The sequence below is a fragment of the Podarcis vaucheri genome, assembly GCF_965113315.1.
Source record: "Podarcis vaucheri genome assembly, chromosome: 4".
NCBI lineage: Eukaryota > Metazoa > Chordata > Lepidosauria > Squamata > Lacertidae > Podarcis > Podarcis vaucheri.
In genome coordinates, this window is record NC_138762.1 from 23170296 (window position 1) to 23186898 (window position 16603).

Sequence of the window (16603 nt, forward strand, 5' to 3'; positions counted from 1 at the left end):
AATGTCACATGAGCAAAGTCCATATCAGGCCATCTTACAGACACAAAACTTTAGAAATTATGGTTATGATGTTTTCCCATAATGGCAGTCCATTCAGGTAATTAGTTTTATTTTTGCTCAACAAAATGTGAGTTCTCTCCCACCCCCACCCCCCACCCCTGTGGAAACCCATTCTGGAAAACATTTGTGGATGACAATAGTTTTTTCATGTTTTATTGTAAAGATGTATGAGAGTAACAAATGAGGCAGAACTTCTTTTGCTCTCAGCACAAGCACAGTGACTCAAATGTTGTGGTATTAGCCCTCTAAGGCCACTGCTTGCAACATCTGAAAAAGCAAAACAGGACAACCCCTAACAAAGACTTTGGGTCAGAGAAACACTCCTCAAATCCATGCAGCTGCTGATATGCACACATCAACAACTTTAGAATTAAAAACTGCCTCTAATGCTGCTATTTTGTATTTCTGTACAGTGCTGCAAATTTATAACAAAAGTTGTTTCCATTTTGAGCTAATTCTTCCTCACCTTCTTTACACTGAAGGGTGAAAGGATATGCTATGAGATTCCTTGGAAAATGGGACCAAAGTACTTTCTGCATTTGCAGTATATGCCAAACATACAGCTGCTACCATTCCAGCTACTATTTGATATTGATAATATTAATAGTGACTTACAATCTACATTAGACTGAAAAGAGATAGCAGAAGTTAGGGAATTACAAGTGCCAGGCAATATGTTGCATGTACCACAGATATACTGTCCAAACTGGGGTAAAACTCTGCAGCAAATCTTTCCTTCCTGGTACAATAGTTAAGATCCCTTGCCACAAGATGATCTGGGTCCATCAGCGGTTCCAGTTTGGTCCATGAGGCCATTTTTTTTCACCTGTCAAATCAGCTGAGGTTACTCCAATGAGTGGGTGCTGTCAGCTGATGGGCTAAATTCAATTCTGTGTGCGCTGTGGATGCAGCCAAGGCAACAGGATTTAATGCCCCTCCACCCAGAGGGTTAAACCCTGCTCAGCTCAGCAGGAGTCAGTACAAAACCTTTCCTAAATCAGAAAGCCCGTGACGCCAAAAGTTTCCCCACCCATGCCTTATTCCATAGAGCAATTTATGGGTTGTGAAATCTGTGGTCCTCCAAATGTTGCTGCACTACAACTCCCATCAGCACCACCCAGCATGTCCTGTAGTCCGGAATGATGGGAATTATAGTCCAGAAGCACAATCCCTTTTTAAAACCAGCTGCATCGGTGGCCAGTTGGTTTCTGGTTCAAGGTGCTCACCTTACTGCTTATAGCCCTAAGCAGCAGAGGAGACCCTTAGTAGTTCCACCTCCCTAAGAAGTTCAGGAGCAGCATCCCTCTGTTAGAAGATGCAATGTGTAGCCTGGGTCCTGGGCATGGTACAAAATAAGAGATATTATATAGTGGAGATATGGGGAAGATGAAGGAGAGTGACTCAACACAAGTGGATGAGGAAAAGATTGAGGATGACGACTTGGGGAGGATAGATCAGATAGAACAGAGCAGAGAACATCACGTCAAACATCACAATATGCCTGTAGTTTGGCCAGCTTGTTTTATTTTCATTTTTCATTTGCTTTATTTGTATATATATAATTTTGTGTATCTGTGCATTATAATATTTGTAACATACGTGTTCTGTCAAGCAATATGTATATATGGGGGGTGTGATTTTGGGGTGGGTGGGGAAGGAGAGGGCACAAGACAGTCATTTCATTTCACTCCAGCAACATCCCTCCCCACAAAAGAAATGTGCAGTTTAACATATTTCAGGTCCTTATGCCACTACCTAGTTAAGTGGAGAAAGCTCTATGTCAGGATGTCAGGAACAAAGCCTAACTGAACGACACATTGCAGAGGTGAGACAGGTAAAACTCAAGGGCTACCATTTTCAGTTAACTTCTAATGTTGACTCCTATATAATAATTTCCTCTCTTCCAAGGATTGCATGCTAGATTTAAACTTTTGGATAAATCCAAGCAGAGCCTGATAGGGAAAGGCTGCATTGTTTCGAGCCTCTCTGGACAAGAGCTCTGCTCAGCTCAAAAGCCTGCTAGCTTAACACTACCAAGACAAGTGCTTATAATAAGTAAGGTAAAAAAGTAAAGGTAAAGGACCCCTGGATGGTTAAGTCCCGTCAAAGGCAACTATGGGGTGCGGCACTCACCTTGCTTTTCAGGCCGAGGGAGCCGATGTTTGTCCGCAGACAGCTTTCCGGGTCATGTGGCCAGCATGACAAAACCGCTTCTGGTGCAACGGAACACCATGACGGAAACCAGAGCACATGGAAACGCCATTTACCTTCCTGCCACAGAAGTACCTATTTATCTACTTGCACTGGTAGGCTTTGAACTGCTAGGTTGGCAGGAGTGGGACAGAGCAACGGGAGCTCACCCTGTCATGGGGATTCTAATTGCCAACCTTACAATCGGCAAGCCCAACAGGCTGTGGTTTAGACCACAGCGCCACCCACATCCGCTAAATACAATAAATATAAAAAATACCACCATAGCGACATATTTGTATAGACTTCTAGGGTACCAGCAAGACAAGGACTGCTGTGTACACTGCCCAGAGTTGAATTAATTTGGTTTTGAGGTAGAGGAAATTTGCATTAAAGCAGAAGTGGACACATACATTGCCAATTGTCACACTAAGGGGAAAACTGGTGAGAAACAACATTTACCCAAGGAAAAACATTTCCTAAAACTGGGAACGGCTGTGAGGAGCTGGGATTTGCATCTGTTTAAAGTATGAATATTTTACATAGCAGTTCTTACTTAGAGAAATTCAGTTCCCCTAAAGGCTCTGGGATAAGTTAACCGATTATGAAGGTATTGCATCAATTGGGCCTACGTTGTACTCACACAACGTTCACATCACACACTGCACATATACTGTGGGGTTGCCGTGTGTGCTACTGTATTTTTGGTTCATAAATGCATGAACTCTTTCCATCCTATCCAGCATGAGTGGGTGTGCTAAATCAATATGCTGGATTCATAACTCACTCAAGTGTAAATGTCGTATTACATAGTCCTGCTCCAGATTGACATGGGTGCTTGAGATGTGAGTTTCTCCCACATTTCCTTAGACTTGAAAGGAAGCAGGCTGTCAGAATGCTGCAGACAAAATACCTCTGCTGTCAGCTATTCAAAGTCTGCTCTGTGAATAAATAGAGGAGTTCAGGCTCCAGGGCAATCTAAGACACCAGCATTCATTAGCAGCAAATATTAAAATGTAAAGACTTCTAAGATTGGCTCTCCAAGGTGATTTATTTTTCACCAAGATGAAAGGGCTTTGAAAGGGTTGATGTTTTCAGCAGGATTATAGACACCCAAGTTTTAAAACAAAAAATATAGCATAGCGCATTTCAGTTTAGCTCTTGGGCCCAATGTATGAAGCAAAATATTATCGGTGGTGAATTACCTCACTAAGGAGCTATTCTGACACACAGTAGTTCCATTATGTGGATGATCATCTAATGTGCTTCTAGCAGATAGCGTTTTGCAACAATAAATACTGGAGATGATGTGCATGCATAGCTTATATTTTTGTCCCATCCACTGGGGTCAGGGGCTCGGGATAGTGCAGATTTGCTACCCACCACCATTTTCTCTTCATGTCCAAGAGATGAAGTCAAGAGATAGCAATTAGTCCAAGTTCACAAATAGAGATTTATGTTTCATGTTTCTGTTAGTAACAGGTGGGCTCCCATGTTGCAGAATGGCTCAGAGTAAACCAAGCTATTCCCCACCTCAAAAAATGGGGAAACAGCTCAACATAAGCCTATACAATCTAAATCAATTTGGACCCTGCCAAGCCAACAGACCCCACAGTCTGATGGACTTCAACTTCTTCTGACTCGTTCTTTTCCCTCCCACCCTCTTGCTTTGCTATTGTTCTGGTAGCAAACAGGAGAAAGGAAAGAAGGAAAGTTGTTTCTCAGTTGGGCAACTGCAAGGTACAGAGAACTCCCTCCTTTCACATACTATGCCGGAGCATCAATCTTGGGATATGGGTGCCTGGATGGTGGATGTCAGGAATTGTGTGATGGGTATATTAGAGAGAGAAAGAACTGCATTTTTCTCCGGCTTGGAGTCAGAGAATAATCAATGTTCACCTGTTTAAATGGTAAAAGTCCCTGAAATCAAAATTTCTGAGCCGCAAAACACAAGTCTCAGCGGCATCTCTGCCTTCACTCTACCCATTACACCACACTGGCTTCCATTGATAACTGGTGGCATATAATTGCCAGTGTCCATATATGAAAATATTTGGGCATCACTGAATATCCCATCCACCATGGTAGTTATAACTACTATTAGCAAATTATTACTCATATAAGGCCTTAGTTCTTCATGGGCTTGAACCCTGTTTGCCTTTAAGTCATTGCTGGATTTATCATGCCCTGGGAAATCCACTGCTTAATAATTTGCCTAGGGTAGTAAGAGAAAAACAAGTTGCAGAGATTCATCCATCCATGCCTAGAGACAGATGTTTCCATCATTCTACTGGTAAGGATATATTCTGTTAACATAGTAATTATGATGTAAACTCAACCCGTACCACTCATTTGAAAACCAAGTACAGTGGTACCTTGGGTTACATACGCTTCAGGTTACAGACTCCACTAACCCAGAAATATTACCTCGGGTTAAGAACTTTGCTTCAGGATGAGAACAGAAATCGTGCTCCTGCGGCCCAGCGGCAGCAGGAGGCCCTATTAGATAAAGTGGTGCTTCAGGTTAAGAACAGTTTCAGGTTAAGAACGGACCTCTGGAACGAATTAAGTACTTAACCTGAGGTACCACTGTAATGGCAATCAGCAAGCTCCAATGTAAACATCAGTGGAAATGCCCAAACTACTACAAAGGACCAGAAGCCTATGCACAAGCCTCACTGAATGGCCACTTCATGGCCAGATTATTTATCTGAATCACCACTCCAAATGGGAGACTGTTGCAATTAGGTTGAAAGTGTATGATGATCCCCAGCTAGGATTATATGGCTTGTTTGTGACAGAATGAATTGTGTTTCTATTAAACATGGATTTTCATTTGTGAAAATGATCACCTAACAGCACTCTTAACTAGAACTTTAAAACAGCTAAATTAACTTTTAGAGTGTGAAACTCTGGTAGTTCTTATTCCCTTAATCTTCTTATCCAGCAGATAACTATCCCACTGAAAAGCAGTGTTCAAACTCCTAAACAGAAGAGTCAAATTAAAATTGTACTCTTTCCCCATCTCATTCTAGCTCTTCTGCTTTCCTTGATGGTGCTATCCATCAAGAGCAAGCTATCTCAGGATGGATCATAAGCCTTGTGTAATGTAATTACAGACTTTAAAGCATTGCATTACACAGCATGAAATGAATTGGCAACTCTACGCCTTATGATCCAACTGACTAATGATTGAGTAGTACAATTATAGGGTGGGGTGGGGAATGGAAACCAGGCACAGTATACCCCAGCCCAGTTACTCAAGGAATTAAAGAGAGTTCAATGAGTAGCAAAGGCACTCAAGACAACAGTGGTAGTTCATGGAGGAGTGGTGTAATACGCTGTCACACCAAGTAACAACCGAGGGGCAAAGGAACCCTTTCACTATACCCCTATTCCAGCATGCATTGCTGGAAGGCAGGGTAGCACCATCTCAGTGCACAACGGGTGAAATGTTGCCTGTGTGTGCAGCTTGTCATTCACCAATTGTGCGCCATGCCAGCAATCTTCATCTTGTAAGGGTATGGGCACATCTTTCTCGTTGCTCAGTGACAGCAGCGAAGTACTACATTCCTTTAACACCACCCTGTTACCATTGAGCAGTCATGGTTTTTTTGTTTGGATATAAACTTACCCAAAATAAACTAATGTTGGTTGCACCTACCAGAGCTCCCATCAACACAGATCTAAGCTGCCTCAGAAAAAAAAGAGCCCATCATCTTAAGGTTTTGAAGAGGATTGCTAAACCAACGGAATTTGTTGCCACTTGGAAAACTTCAGTTACATATGGGAACACTAGGATAAGTGGCTTCATATACTGAAGTATGACTTTATTTGGTAATACCTATGACATACAACTTTGACTGATTAGTCCAATTCTTGTTGCCTTCACCTGGGACCCACTTTTAACCCAAATGTCTATTTGAAGACCCATTTCTGAATCTCTTGACATGATGACAGTGCACCTGCTGTGACCCACCTTGAATCAGTGGTTTCTGACTCATCAGCTGAAGGCCAGGAATACAGATGGCAGAAGCAACAGTGAAAAGCACACTGCCTCTGTGCCACTCCTCATCCAGCTGTCACACCAACTATGCAGGTTTGCTTGTGTTTTGGTACTGGCCAAGCACCAGCCAGATGAAGTGGATGAACTTACCAATATTACCAAGACTCAAAGCCTTGGTTCTTTAAAATGATTTGATTAACAGGGAATAGATTAATCTGCAACACACCCAATTGTCTTCCCACTGTAGAGTCACACGCTTATTTCAGTAAGAAAAAATAACACTTTATTTGCAAAATAAAAGTAATTACATAGTGATATAAATAAACTGACATGTACAAATAACCTATGTAAATCCCACAAGATATATTTCTGCTCAAACACTTCAATGTCAAAGTGGGCCACCAAAGCTATCTACAGAAGCCAGAGGTTCTAAAGTCTGGCTTGGAAATAAATGGTGAAATCTGTGTTTTCATACATGAAGCTTCATTTATTCTTTTTTCTACTAACAAACATAGTTGAGTAGGAAAACTACTGAGAGCCTCAAAGTCTGACCTTTCAACATTTCTCTAGAGAAGAGCACACCTCATTTTAAAGGCATTACTTTCATGGTTAACACTATGTAAAGCATAAGGCCTACTTTTAATCTCATTCCTTTAGATCAAATGCAAATTTGTGTTGAAAGCTCCTATGGATTTAGAATAACACTCTTAAGAAGGACAGGATACAGCTAAGCCTTGATGCTTAATGTGGAGGCAAATCTATACAACAGAGAATGCAAGAGGACATTTAACACTTCTCTTACACTGAAATGCAATTTCACACATAAGCTCCATTTACACAGGCACACTGACTTACTGAGCACCATTCCTTAGCTTCTTTTAAACTTGAACACATTAATGTTCAACTCTGGCAACAGAAAAAGAAGTACTGTCAAGATGTAAGCATCACAGTATCAAAGCAATGGAAAGCAGGATTCTCTTGGATGGTGAAATGCTTTGACAACCAGACTATCCAACACTTTTACTGAAACCAAGCTACCCTTTCAAAAAGAAAAAAGGGGGTAAGAACAAACAAAGCGCAGCATTGTTAATCATGGTTTCTCCAAGTTCACTGCAGGTGCCCTTCCCTCTGAATTCGAAGGCGCTCCTTCTCCACTTGCAAACGTTCTTTTTCGATTTGCAATTTCTCTGATTCAAACTTCAAGAACTGCAGCCTCTCCTTCTCGAGCTGTAAGCGCTCCTTTTCAATTTTTAGTTTTTCAGTTTCTAGATCCAGAGGTTGCAAGGCAGGTTTTTCTGACTGGATGGGGTCATTTTCCAGCACAGGTTTCTCAGCATGCAAAGCCTCAAGCCTCAGTTTCTCTCGCTCTATTTGTAATCTCTCTTTTTCCAGTTGAAGCCTCTCATGCTCCAGGTCAATGTGTCGTAACCGCTCTTTTTCGATCTGCAGGCGCTCCTTCTCCACTTGCAGGCGTTCTGCTTCGATATCCAATCGCTGTTTCTCTAACTCCAGCTTCTGTTTTTCAAGGCTAATCAGCAGATGAGAATCTTCATAGGCCAGCCTAGCTTGAGCAGAGCTTAGATTGCCAAACTCTTCGATGTGAGTGAAATCAGGAAGGTCACTTTCCTTTTTAGAATCTGGCAACACTGAGGACAGAATCTCCTCTTCTTCCTCAATAGGAAACTAAGAAAATCAATTAGCAATTTAATGATGTTCTGCACTAGGTAAAGATACACTTATCAGCTGTAGGAAAGGCAAGACAGAAACTTTATATAGCTTCTGAGAGAGGCCCTCAGACTAAGCTTTTTGTGAGCCTTTGGAAGAGCACATTAAGATCTCACATGTTTGTTATCCAAACTTTGTGCAGACTGAGCAATGGACAGAGCAATTCTATCTTGGGGTGGGTCGTTGTGGTGTTCTACTACTTCCTAAACTTGCTGGCCCTTTTTAGGGACAGGTCTAAGGGACAAGAGGTCTGAAGATATTGCAGCTCTTTAGCTACCCTAACTTGCCCTCTTGTGGTCTCACCACTGGCATAAGACTGTTGGCATAACGTCTATGCCTGCAGAGCTTTCCTCATGGGGGCTCCAACGCCATAAATGCCATCCTGCCAGCAGGCCTTTGAGTGACACTTACACTGCTTGCAATGACCCATCAGTGGGCCTTCAGTCAGCTTTTAGTATAAGATTACCAGATTTTTTTCAATGAATCCAGGGACACTTTTCAACTTCAATGGATTTTGTATGGGGACTGATTTGTAAATCCAGGGACTGTCCCTGGGAACAGGGACGTCTGGTAACCTTATTTTAGTATTGCTCTGTAAAGGTGATTTCGCTTCAAATCTAGGAGACAACAGAGTGAGTTGTCACTAAGGATTGGAAATTATACAGTAGCTGAGCTAGGAAATTTTACAGAAGGAAAGCATACAAATAAAATATACTTACCATGCAGGAACTACTTACTTCAAAACTCTGTGGATCCTCCTCCTCTTCTTCCACTTTTATTTCTGTTAATGATCCACCTGCTTCTCTGAAGTCTGTAATATTCTGCCATTCAAAACCAGCTTCAGTTGGAAACCCAATTTTCTCATCAATATCTTCGTTGAGAGAATCATCCAAATCAGATGATGGAAGGTGAAAGCCAGCACCCACAAGCTTTATGTTGGTATTAAGTCGCTTCCGTTTCATAAGGGCCCTCCAATCGAGGTATCGCCTTTTGACTTCTGTCCCTGTCCTTTGCTCTCCTTCACCAACAGCATTAACACATTCTGCTATTTCCTCCCAAGCCTTCCGCTTCATCTCATTAATAGTTGTATTTAATTGTTTAGAAAAAAGCACTTCTCTCCTTATTCGGATTTCTTTAAGTAGCGTTTGAGTTTCCTGAACACTAAAATTGCTTTTCCTTTTCCTTTTTAGCTGTTTCATCTTCTTCAGCTTTCAATGTACTTCTTCCTGTAGCAGACAAGAGATTAGTGATTTGCTATGTTCCTTAACAATCACCCCGCAATTCAGCTTGTTCCTGCAGTGAGATCTTGTTTCAGTAGTTCAGCTTTTCCTCTTATCTTTCATAAATGCAAAGAGCCAAGAAAGTAAATGCCATCGAGAAATATGCAAAGACTGAATTTTAACCAATGAACTAAAATCAGCTCAATTAAATAAAAATAAAAGCATCCAATAAAGGAACAAAAGGGGAGGAAACCTCAGAGGTTTAGACAAGACAACCAATTGCTTAATAATATTTATTGAGATAGCATGGAAGATACTATTGGTTTCTCTTCGAAATAAGTGTTAGTGGGTGCTATTCATAAAGAAGAGATAGTACTTGAAAGACATCAGGCAATCAATTGTCTAATATGAATCCTTGAGGTATCCAGTTTTTATTTATAGAACGCAAAAGCCACCAGGTTTCACAAGATGTGGCAATGCTCACTGGCCTAGATGCCTTTAAAGGGGGATTAGTTAATATCAATGATAGGTTTATCAATGGCTTATTTACCACAACAGATAAGGGAAACTTCCAGGTAGCTTTCTTCTAAATACCATTTGCTGTGGTATATAAACACCTGGTTTTGGGACAGTAGGGAAAGTCCATTGCCTTCATTACCTGGTTTTGGGCTGCCCAAAAGCACTTGGTGAAACACTGTAGAAAACAGGATGCTGGACTACATGGTTCTTTGGCTTTACCCTGAAAGGTTCTTCTGCTGTTCTTAACTTCCATATGCCAGTTGCAAATGTGGCAATAGCCTGCTCTGAAATGTGTACATTTGTGTGACTGTACAATTCAAGTTTGCTTCTCAAAAGCTCTTTCCCATTTTGACAATCACTGAGGAGAAAAATCTGTTTAAAAGCTAAGGACCAAATGATCAATGGGAAAAGCTTTTATTTTTAAATTTATAAAACCTTTCTCCTGGTATTGTTATGCTTTCTCCCCCCCCCAAAAAAAAAAATACCCATGCTTTTGATTTTTAGAAATTAAGAGAGGTTATTTCAGAAGCAGAGACAGATGCTGCATATATAGAGATGAGCTATTTCCACATCCTGTTGAAGCTTCTTAGAATTCCACCCCCCCCCCCGCCCAAATGCAGCTCCTTGTATTCCATTTTCTATCATGAATTTTCTATCACAAGACCTTGGTGTCATAGTGGATAGTTCGAAGATGTTGCCCAATTGTGCAGCCACTGTGAAAAAGACAAATTCCATGCTAGGGATCATTAGGAAAGGAACTGAAAATAAAAATGCCAATGTAATGCTGTTATACAAATCTCTTGCACAAATGCATTTAGAATACTGTGCAGAGTTTTGGCTGCCTCAATCTTTTTTCTATCCATTCATGTTCTTCAGTCTATCCTCTCTTTAATTGCAAAACTAAAGACTGACTTCACAGCCTTTCCTCAAAACCAAAAAGTACCTTTTCTAGATCTACAACAGCCCATGAAAACTGAAAACTCTGTACACACATTATGTAAAAGCTTTACATCTTTCCAAGGAGCTGTCCACAGCAATTCCAGCACCTCTCTCTTGGGTAGCAACAGCTAATACAGAACACAATGTTCTGTAAATATATCTGGTGTTCCTTTTCTAGTATATTCCACCTGTCAATATTGAATATCATCAACAAGTTTTATTTCCAACTTGTTTATGCTGCAAGATCCAACCATAATCTTCAGTTTACCTTTTCCCCACTACCAATAGTCTATTGATCAGTGTGCAAATACCAATAATTTATCCTGTGCCCTCTGTACACTTACAGAGGGATGTATCACAGAAACCTGAGAATAAACTGATGATGTCAATGAAGTCTGGCAATCCCAGATTTTAACCTTGGGCTTAGGGAGAGTGTAATTCATGGATCCATTTTGGATTGCATCTGAGATTGTCCTGGTCAAATCGTAAATTGAACTGGAGGTTGAATTATTATTTTTCCCAGACATCTAGAAGAGGGATCAGCAGCCTGTACCTCTTAGCCTCGTTTAATATGGCTGTCAAGAAGGTGGTAAATGGGGCTAACAATGAAAGAGAAGTGTGGTACCTTGCCTACTTTGGGCTCCTCTACCCACATATAAACCACTCAGCAAATTACCCCAAAGGAATGTAGCCCTGAAGGTCATCAGCTGCAGGAGATTGCCTGACTGGGCAGGAGAATCTAGTGGTTCCATATGATTTCAGGAGTGGGTTGTGGCAAAGGACTGCACCTTGTCCATGCACCTTCAGTGTTAACTACATCACACAGACTTCTTTGTAAACAGAACCAGGCAGGCTTTTCTTCTCTATGAATTACCGTAATTTACTCTCCAAATGATTGAAGAGGCAGTAAGGGCTGCAGCTGATACTGTTGTGAAGAACACTGACTAACAACTGACCAGCAATACTATCCTGTGTTGCGACTATGGTCAGACAAATGGAGAAAGCACATGATATATATTTAATGTGTCTGAGGGGGAAGAGAAAGCACAACAACCATCCTGTACGAACTACCCTTCTTCACCATACAACGCCTGGGCTTTGATCAGCATATGTTCATATCATGTCCAGCACAATCCTAACTCCACTCAAGAAGTCCCACTGAGATCAACACTGCCTGTTTCCTATGTTAGCTGACTGCATCACACTTATAAAGTGGCTTTTTTTTCTATATAAAAAAGAGATGCTGGAACTTGACCACCTTTTTTTAGGGGAAGCACCCAGCCAAAGTTGTTGAGCGACAGAGAGCCTTTGTATGATTGGAACAGGGTGCCCAGATGAGGATGTTTTGAAAATAACTCTGGGTGCCGTTGATCAGGAAGTTGCCACCTCAGCATAGCCCTAATGGCCAACTTTCTCCATAAACTTGTGATGCAACCACTAAGTTTCAATCTACTTTTAAAGGACACCCTTTAAAAAAAACCCACCTCAACAAGCACTGTGGGTGAGAGTTTGGCCCAGAACCTATTGTGCAATTTCCCATCTTGCAGCAGTTTACAAACAGGTATGTAGGAATAATTCGAAAAAAGGAATATGGGGGAGGAACAGGAAGATGAAAGAAGCAGATAAGGTATCAGAGGGCAACCCTCCCCAGTTGCCCTAGGAAATGAACTCTTGCTCTCCAGCGGGGCTGTTGCTTTGGCTTTCGAGTAGGCAGTCCTTGGTGCAGCCACTGTGTTTTATACACGTCGCACACCACTCCAACGGCTCTAGTAGGAAGAATGGGGATTTAAATCCAACAAAACAGCAAAAACACAACGACAATAGCGACGGCAGCATCCCTCACCAGGAGCGGCGCGGCCCATTCTACCACCTCGGGGCTCCTTCGGGGGACGAGGGAAATGAGGGGCCGCCGCGGTTCACCTTCACACAAGACACACACACACACACCCCGCTTTGAATTTGAACGTGTGGAGATGTTACGAAGCGTCGTCGTCGGCGAATATTCTCCTCGGTAAAGCCGGTGGGGCGCGGGGAGGCTGCGCACCTGGCGCCCCCCGGCCACGCCACGCGATGGCGGAAGAGGGGAAGGAAGCCCGTGAGGGAAACAGCGGCGGCGCGTGAACGGAGGCAGGGGTGGGAGAAGGCGGAGGAGCCGAGCTTCCCCCCCACATACACACACACCATAGGCAGGGAACTGGGATCTACCCCGGCGCTCCCTCACAGACGGACGCGGCTCCTCCCCTTCCTTCCTCCCTCCCTCCTTCCCTCAGCAGCGCAAGAGCGACTCACCTGCGCGCACCGCTCCCCCTTCCGAACAGCCGGCCTTTTGACCCACCCCCACCCGCCTGCCGCGGCCGCCGGCGAGGCCGCCTGTCACTCACCCATCCACGCGGCGCTCCGATTGGACGGCGCCGCGCGCTCGCCACCCGCTCGCGCTCCCCAACGATTCCAACCGCCTCCTTTCCCCAACTCGCGCAACTTTGCCCGCCACGCCCCTAGCGCCACGCCCCCACCCGCTCGCTCTCTCTCTCTCTCGCGTTCTGACCCGTCTCCCGCCTATTGGTCGCGGCGGCAGCTTGTCAACGAGCATGGCTTCCGTCATTGGTGGAGGAGACGAAAAGAGGCGGTTCTTTTCGCGGCGCCTTCCGAGGAGAGGGAGAAAGGGCGGGTGAGGGGGCGCAGGCGAGGCGGCGGGTTGAGGAGGAGGGAGGGAAGTCGGCGGGCCTTTCCTAGGTACGGGCGCAGAGGTTGGTTCCAGATTATGAAGGGTCGGAGAGGAGGAGTCGGTCTTCGCCCGTGTCACTCCTCACCGAGACGGAAAGGGGCGGGCAATGGGCGGTGGTTCCCGTTTGTGATTTTTGGGATGCCGCTGTGGACAGGATTGGATCACCTCAGAGCGCGCGCAAGTTGCGCACCCCTGCCCGCTACGTTGCCGCCTACCTGAGCGGCGCAGCTGGGAGGGTTGGGTGCGATCCCCAATTCTGCAGCTCCAAAGAGCTTTATAAATTATAAACATGCTTTATAAATTAACAGCGTTTAAAAAATAAAAAAAGCTTCAGGATGACTTATTGGGTGCAAATATTTGTGTACACTACATTCGTAGTTTGCAAAGTAACCAGTTGTTGCTGGTGTTTGCATTTCCTTGCGCACATCTGCTTCCATTGCAGCATGCACACCCCATCCCGTAGTGGCTGATTGCATTTGCCTCCTACGATCCTCGGCAATGGAGAAGTCCCAAACCTTTGCAGCATGCGCCGTGTTTGGATGTTCAGTTTGCTCGTGCGTAAACGATCACTCAATTCGCGAGAGTAGTGGCAGGGGCATGGAGGAGACAGGAAAGAGCATCTGTCTTGCAATGCAGGAGGTCCCAAGTTCAATTCCAGGTAGAATCTGGAGGGCTTTCTTCTTGAAACTCTGGAGAGATGTTGACAGTGCTGAGGAAGGTGGGCCAAAGGTCTGACTTGGCAGCTTTCCGATGTGGTGGCTACGAGCTGGGAAGACAACATCATCTTGCAGTCCCCCACCCTTACTGTGGGCAAGGTAGTAGCAGCAGGCCCAGGGTTCTGCAAGTCACATCCTCCAGAAAAAACACCAGAAAGAGGGAGGATGAACAAGTGCAGAATTCTCTGTAAAGAGCAGCCACAATTCCTTCCTTCTTCCTCTATTTCATCCTGCCCCAGCCCTCCTTACCCTGACAGCAACCTTGTGCAAAGAGAAGGCAAGCAAGGGGTTGGTAGACCCACCCCCTCAGAGGGAGGAGGCAGGAAAGTCTGATTTTAACAGTATACCAAGGATTGAAAATGGGATGCGGGTGGCGCTGTGGTCTAAACCACAGAGCCTTGGGCTTACCGATCAGAAGATTGGCAGTTCGAATCCCCGCAACGGGGTGAGCTCCCATTGCTTGGTCCCTGCTCCTGCCAGCCTAGCAGTTTGAAAGCATGTCAAAGCGCAAGTAGATAAATAGGTACCGCTCCAGGCGGGAAGGTAAACGGCGTTTCCGTGCACTGCTCTGGTTCGCCAGAAGTGGCTTAGTTTGCGGACAAACGCCGGCTCCCTTGGCCAGTAAAGCGAGATGAGTGCCGCAACCCCAGTCGTCCGCGACTGGACTTAACTGTCAGCGGTCCCTTTACCTTTACCTAAGGGTTGAAAAGCATTTTATTAGTGATCAACACTATCACTTACTTCACTCAGTGCAGGCCAGAGATAGAGGGTGAGCAAACAGAGGGAGTGGCAGTGGCTGTTTCCTTATACTGGTCCTGAGTGCTAAATAGGAAGTTTCTAGAGTTCATACTTGTTTTGATGGTTCTATAGCTTTCCTAGGGTTTTAATGTAGATCTTTCACACTCCATTTGGGGCTAAGAAGTGGGAATGCCATCAGGCAACATTTCTGACACCCAGAGCTTATATTATTCTTTTGAACATTGATCATAACTATTTCTCACCTTAGATTTTTACACCCCAATCCCAAATACATTTTCTTGAAAGTTTTGATTACAACTGAATTTACTTTCAGGTAAGTGTTAAAACAAGAGCTTAATCATTTATTCAGAAGGAAATCTATGCAGCATTCATTCTTCATTGTAAGGAAAATGCTAAATTTAGGTATTTGGAAGTGGTTCTTCATTGTGAGATGAAGCAGAAGCTTAACATACTAGTTCAACTGCTCAGTGTTTTTATTATGCAGATTAATGAACATTCCAGCACTCACACAGGTACAGACATATTTCTGTAGTGCTTGTAGCACAGTTATAAATACTTTAAAGATCCTTCTGCGTATCAATGGCTAACCAGGGACGTCACTTCCTTCAGGGATTTTGGGGATAATTACAAATGACCAAGAACACTCCTGTGTCAAAATAAAGCCTTCCCCCACACCTTCCTGCCTCAAAATGGCAGGTGCCCAGGATCCCCCAGAAAGTAATGAAGCTAAAGTGAACCCCAGTGAAACTTGTGGGGCCATTTCCTCTGGCAAAAAGTGAATGCAACTGTGATTCACATGATCCAGTAGGAAGCTCCAAGAGGAGGAGCAGAATCCAATGTGGCAGCAGGAAATTGCAGGAAGTTCAACAGTTTTGCTCTGGACCCTAGAAACACTCTCACCCAACCTCAAAAACTGGGTGGAGTAAAAGTACCTCAGATGTAGAAGACTCCGAGCAGCAGCAGAAAGAGGTAGCAGCTAGTACTCTGGGAGCAGGGAGGAGTGCTTAGCAACATGTAGTGCTCAACTCTCAGGTGTGGTGGCCATTCTCTACCACTGATCAGTAGTGTTCAAGGAGGAGCAACAGGCACCGTTGCAGCCGGTGAGCTAGCTGGAAGGGACTGATCCTTAGCCTTCGTCTTCAGGGTGATAATACATGTCCCAAATTGAGGGGGTGGGCTGACGGGGACCCCTCACTTCAGGTGTCACGAGGGAGAAGGATAACAGTTCCACCTCCTCCAAGGACTGTAGATGGGGAGCTGGAATGTGCCCGAGTGCAATAATTTTGTGTGTGACAGCTCTCCAAATCACTGAGCCCTGGGTCTGCGAAGGGACTAAATATTTTTTTTTCGGGTGTGGGGAATAGATTACAATTGCTAGGGTGCTTTGAGGAAGGCTATAATAGAACATGATTCAAACCACTTTGTGTAGATGTGCCCTTTCCCGTACTATGTGCTACAGCAAAATCTCTTACTTTGAATGTCAGTTATTTAGCAATCATCATTTTTTCTGCCTTATCTAACCCTTTCCCTCAGGGTAATACTAAAGTTTCCGTTAACATTTTTACAACAAGGAGAACTAGATTGGCTGTTCTGATTCCAATACCTTTATAGGTAGCAGACTTGGTCGTAGGTGCCGTCCCGCACTGAAGATTGCTCCAGTGGACTTGGCAGAGGAGTGTAAAAGTGAAAATAAAAAACACAATGTATAAAAACAATCCATTACATTTTGACACTGACATTTATG

General features: G+C 43.9%; 2 protein-coding genes across 5 annotated transcripts in view; both read right to left on the reverse strand.

The window, feature by feature from the left end:
• The window catches only part of GUCY1A2 (guanylate cyclase 1 soluble subunit alpha 2), a 550449-nt gene that overhangs the window by 217597 nt on the left and 316249 nt on the right, over nucleotides 1–16603 (reverse strand). The window lies entirely within an intron of this gene.
• On the reverse strand, nucleotides 6514–13142 carry MSANTD4 (Myb/SANT DNA binding domain containing 4 with coiled-coils). 4 transcript variants are annotated; one of them, XM_082219504.1, is made up of 3 exons: nucleotides 13041–13142; nucleotides 8719–9207; nucleotides 6514–7939 (listed from the first exon to the last, which is right to left on the reverse strand). In XM_082219504.1, exons 2-3 carry the CDS (start codon nucleotides 9178–9180, stop codon nucleotides 7364–7366), a joined length of 1038 nt encoding a protein of 345 aa, XP_082075630.1. In that variant the 5' UTR covers nucleotides 9181–9207; nucleotides 13041–13142; the 3' UTR covers nucleotides 6514–7363. The 4 variants fall into 4 exon arrangements, with proteins under 4 accessions (XP_082075630.1, XP_082075628.1, XP_082075631.1 ...); XM_082219502.1 differs by having other exon boundaries at nucleotides 12949–13044; XM_082219505.1 differs by lacking the exon at nucleotides 13041–13142 and adding an exon at nucleotides 12841–12894.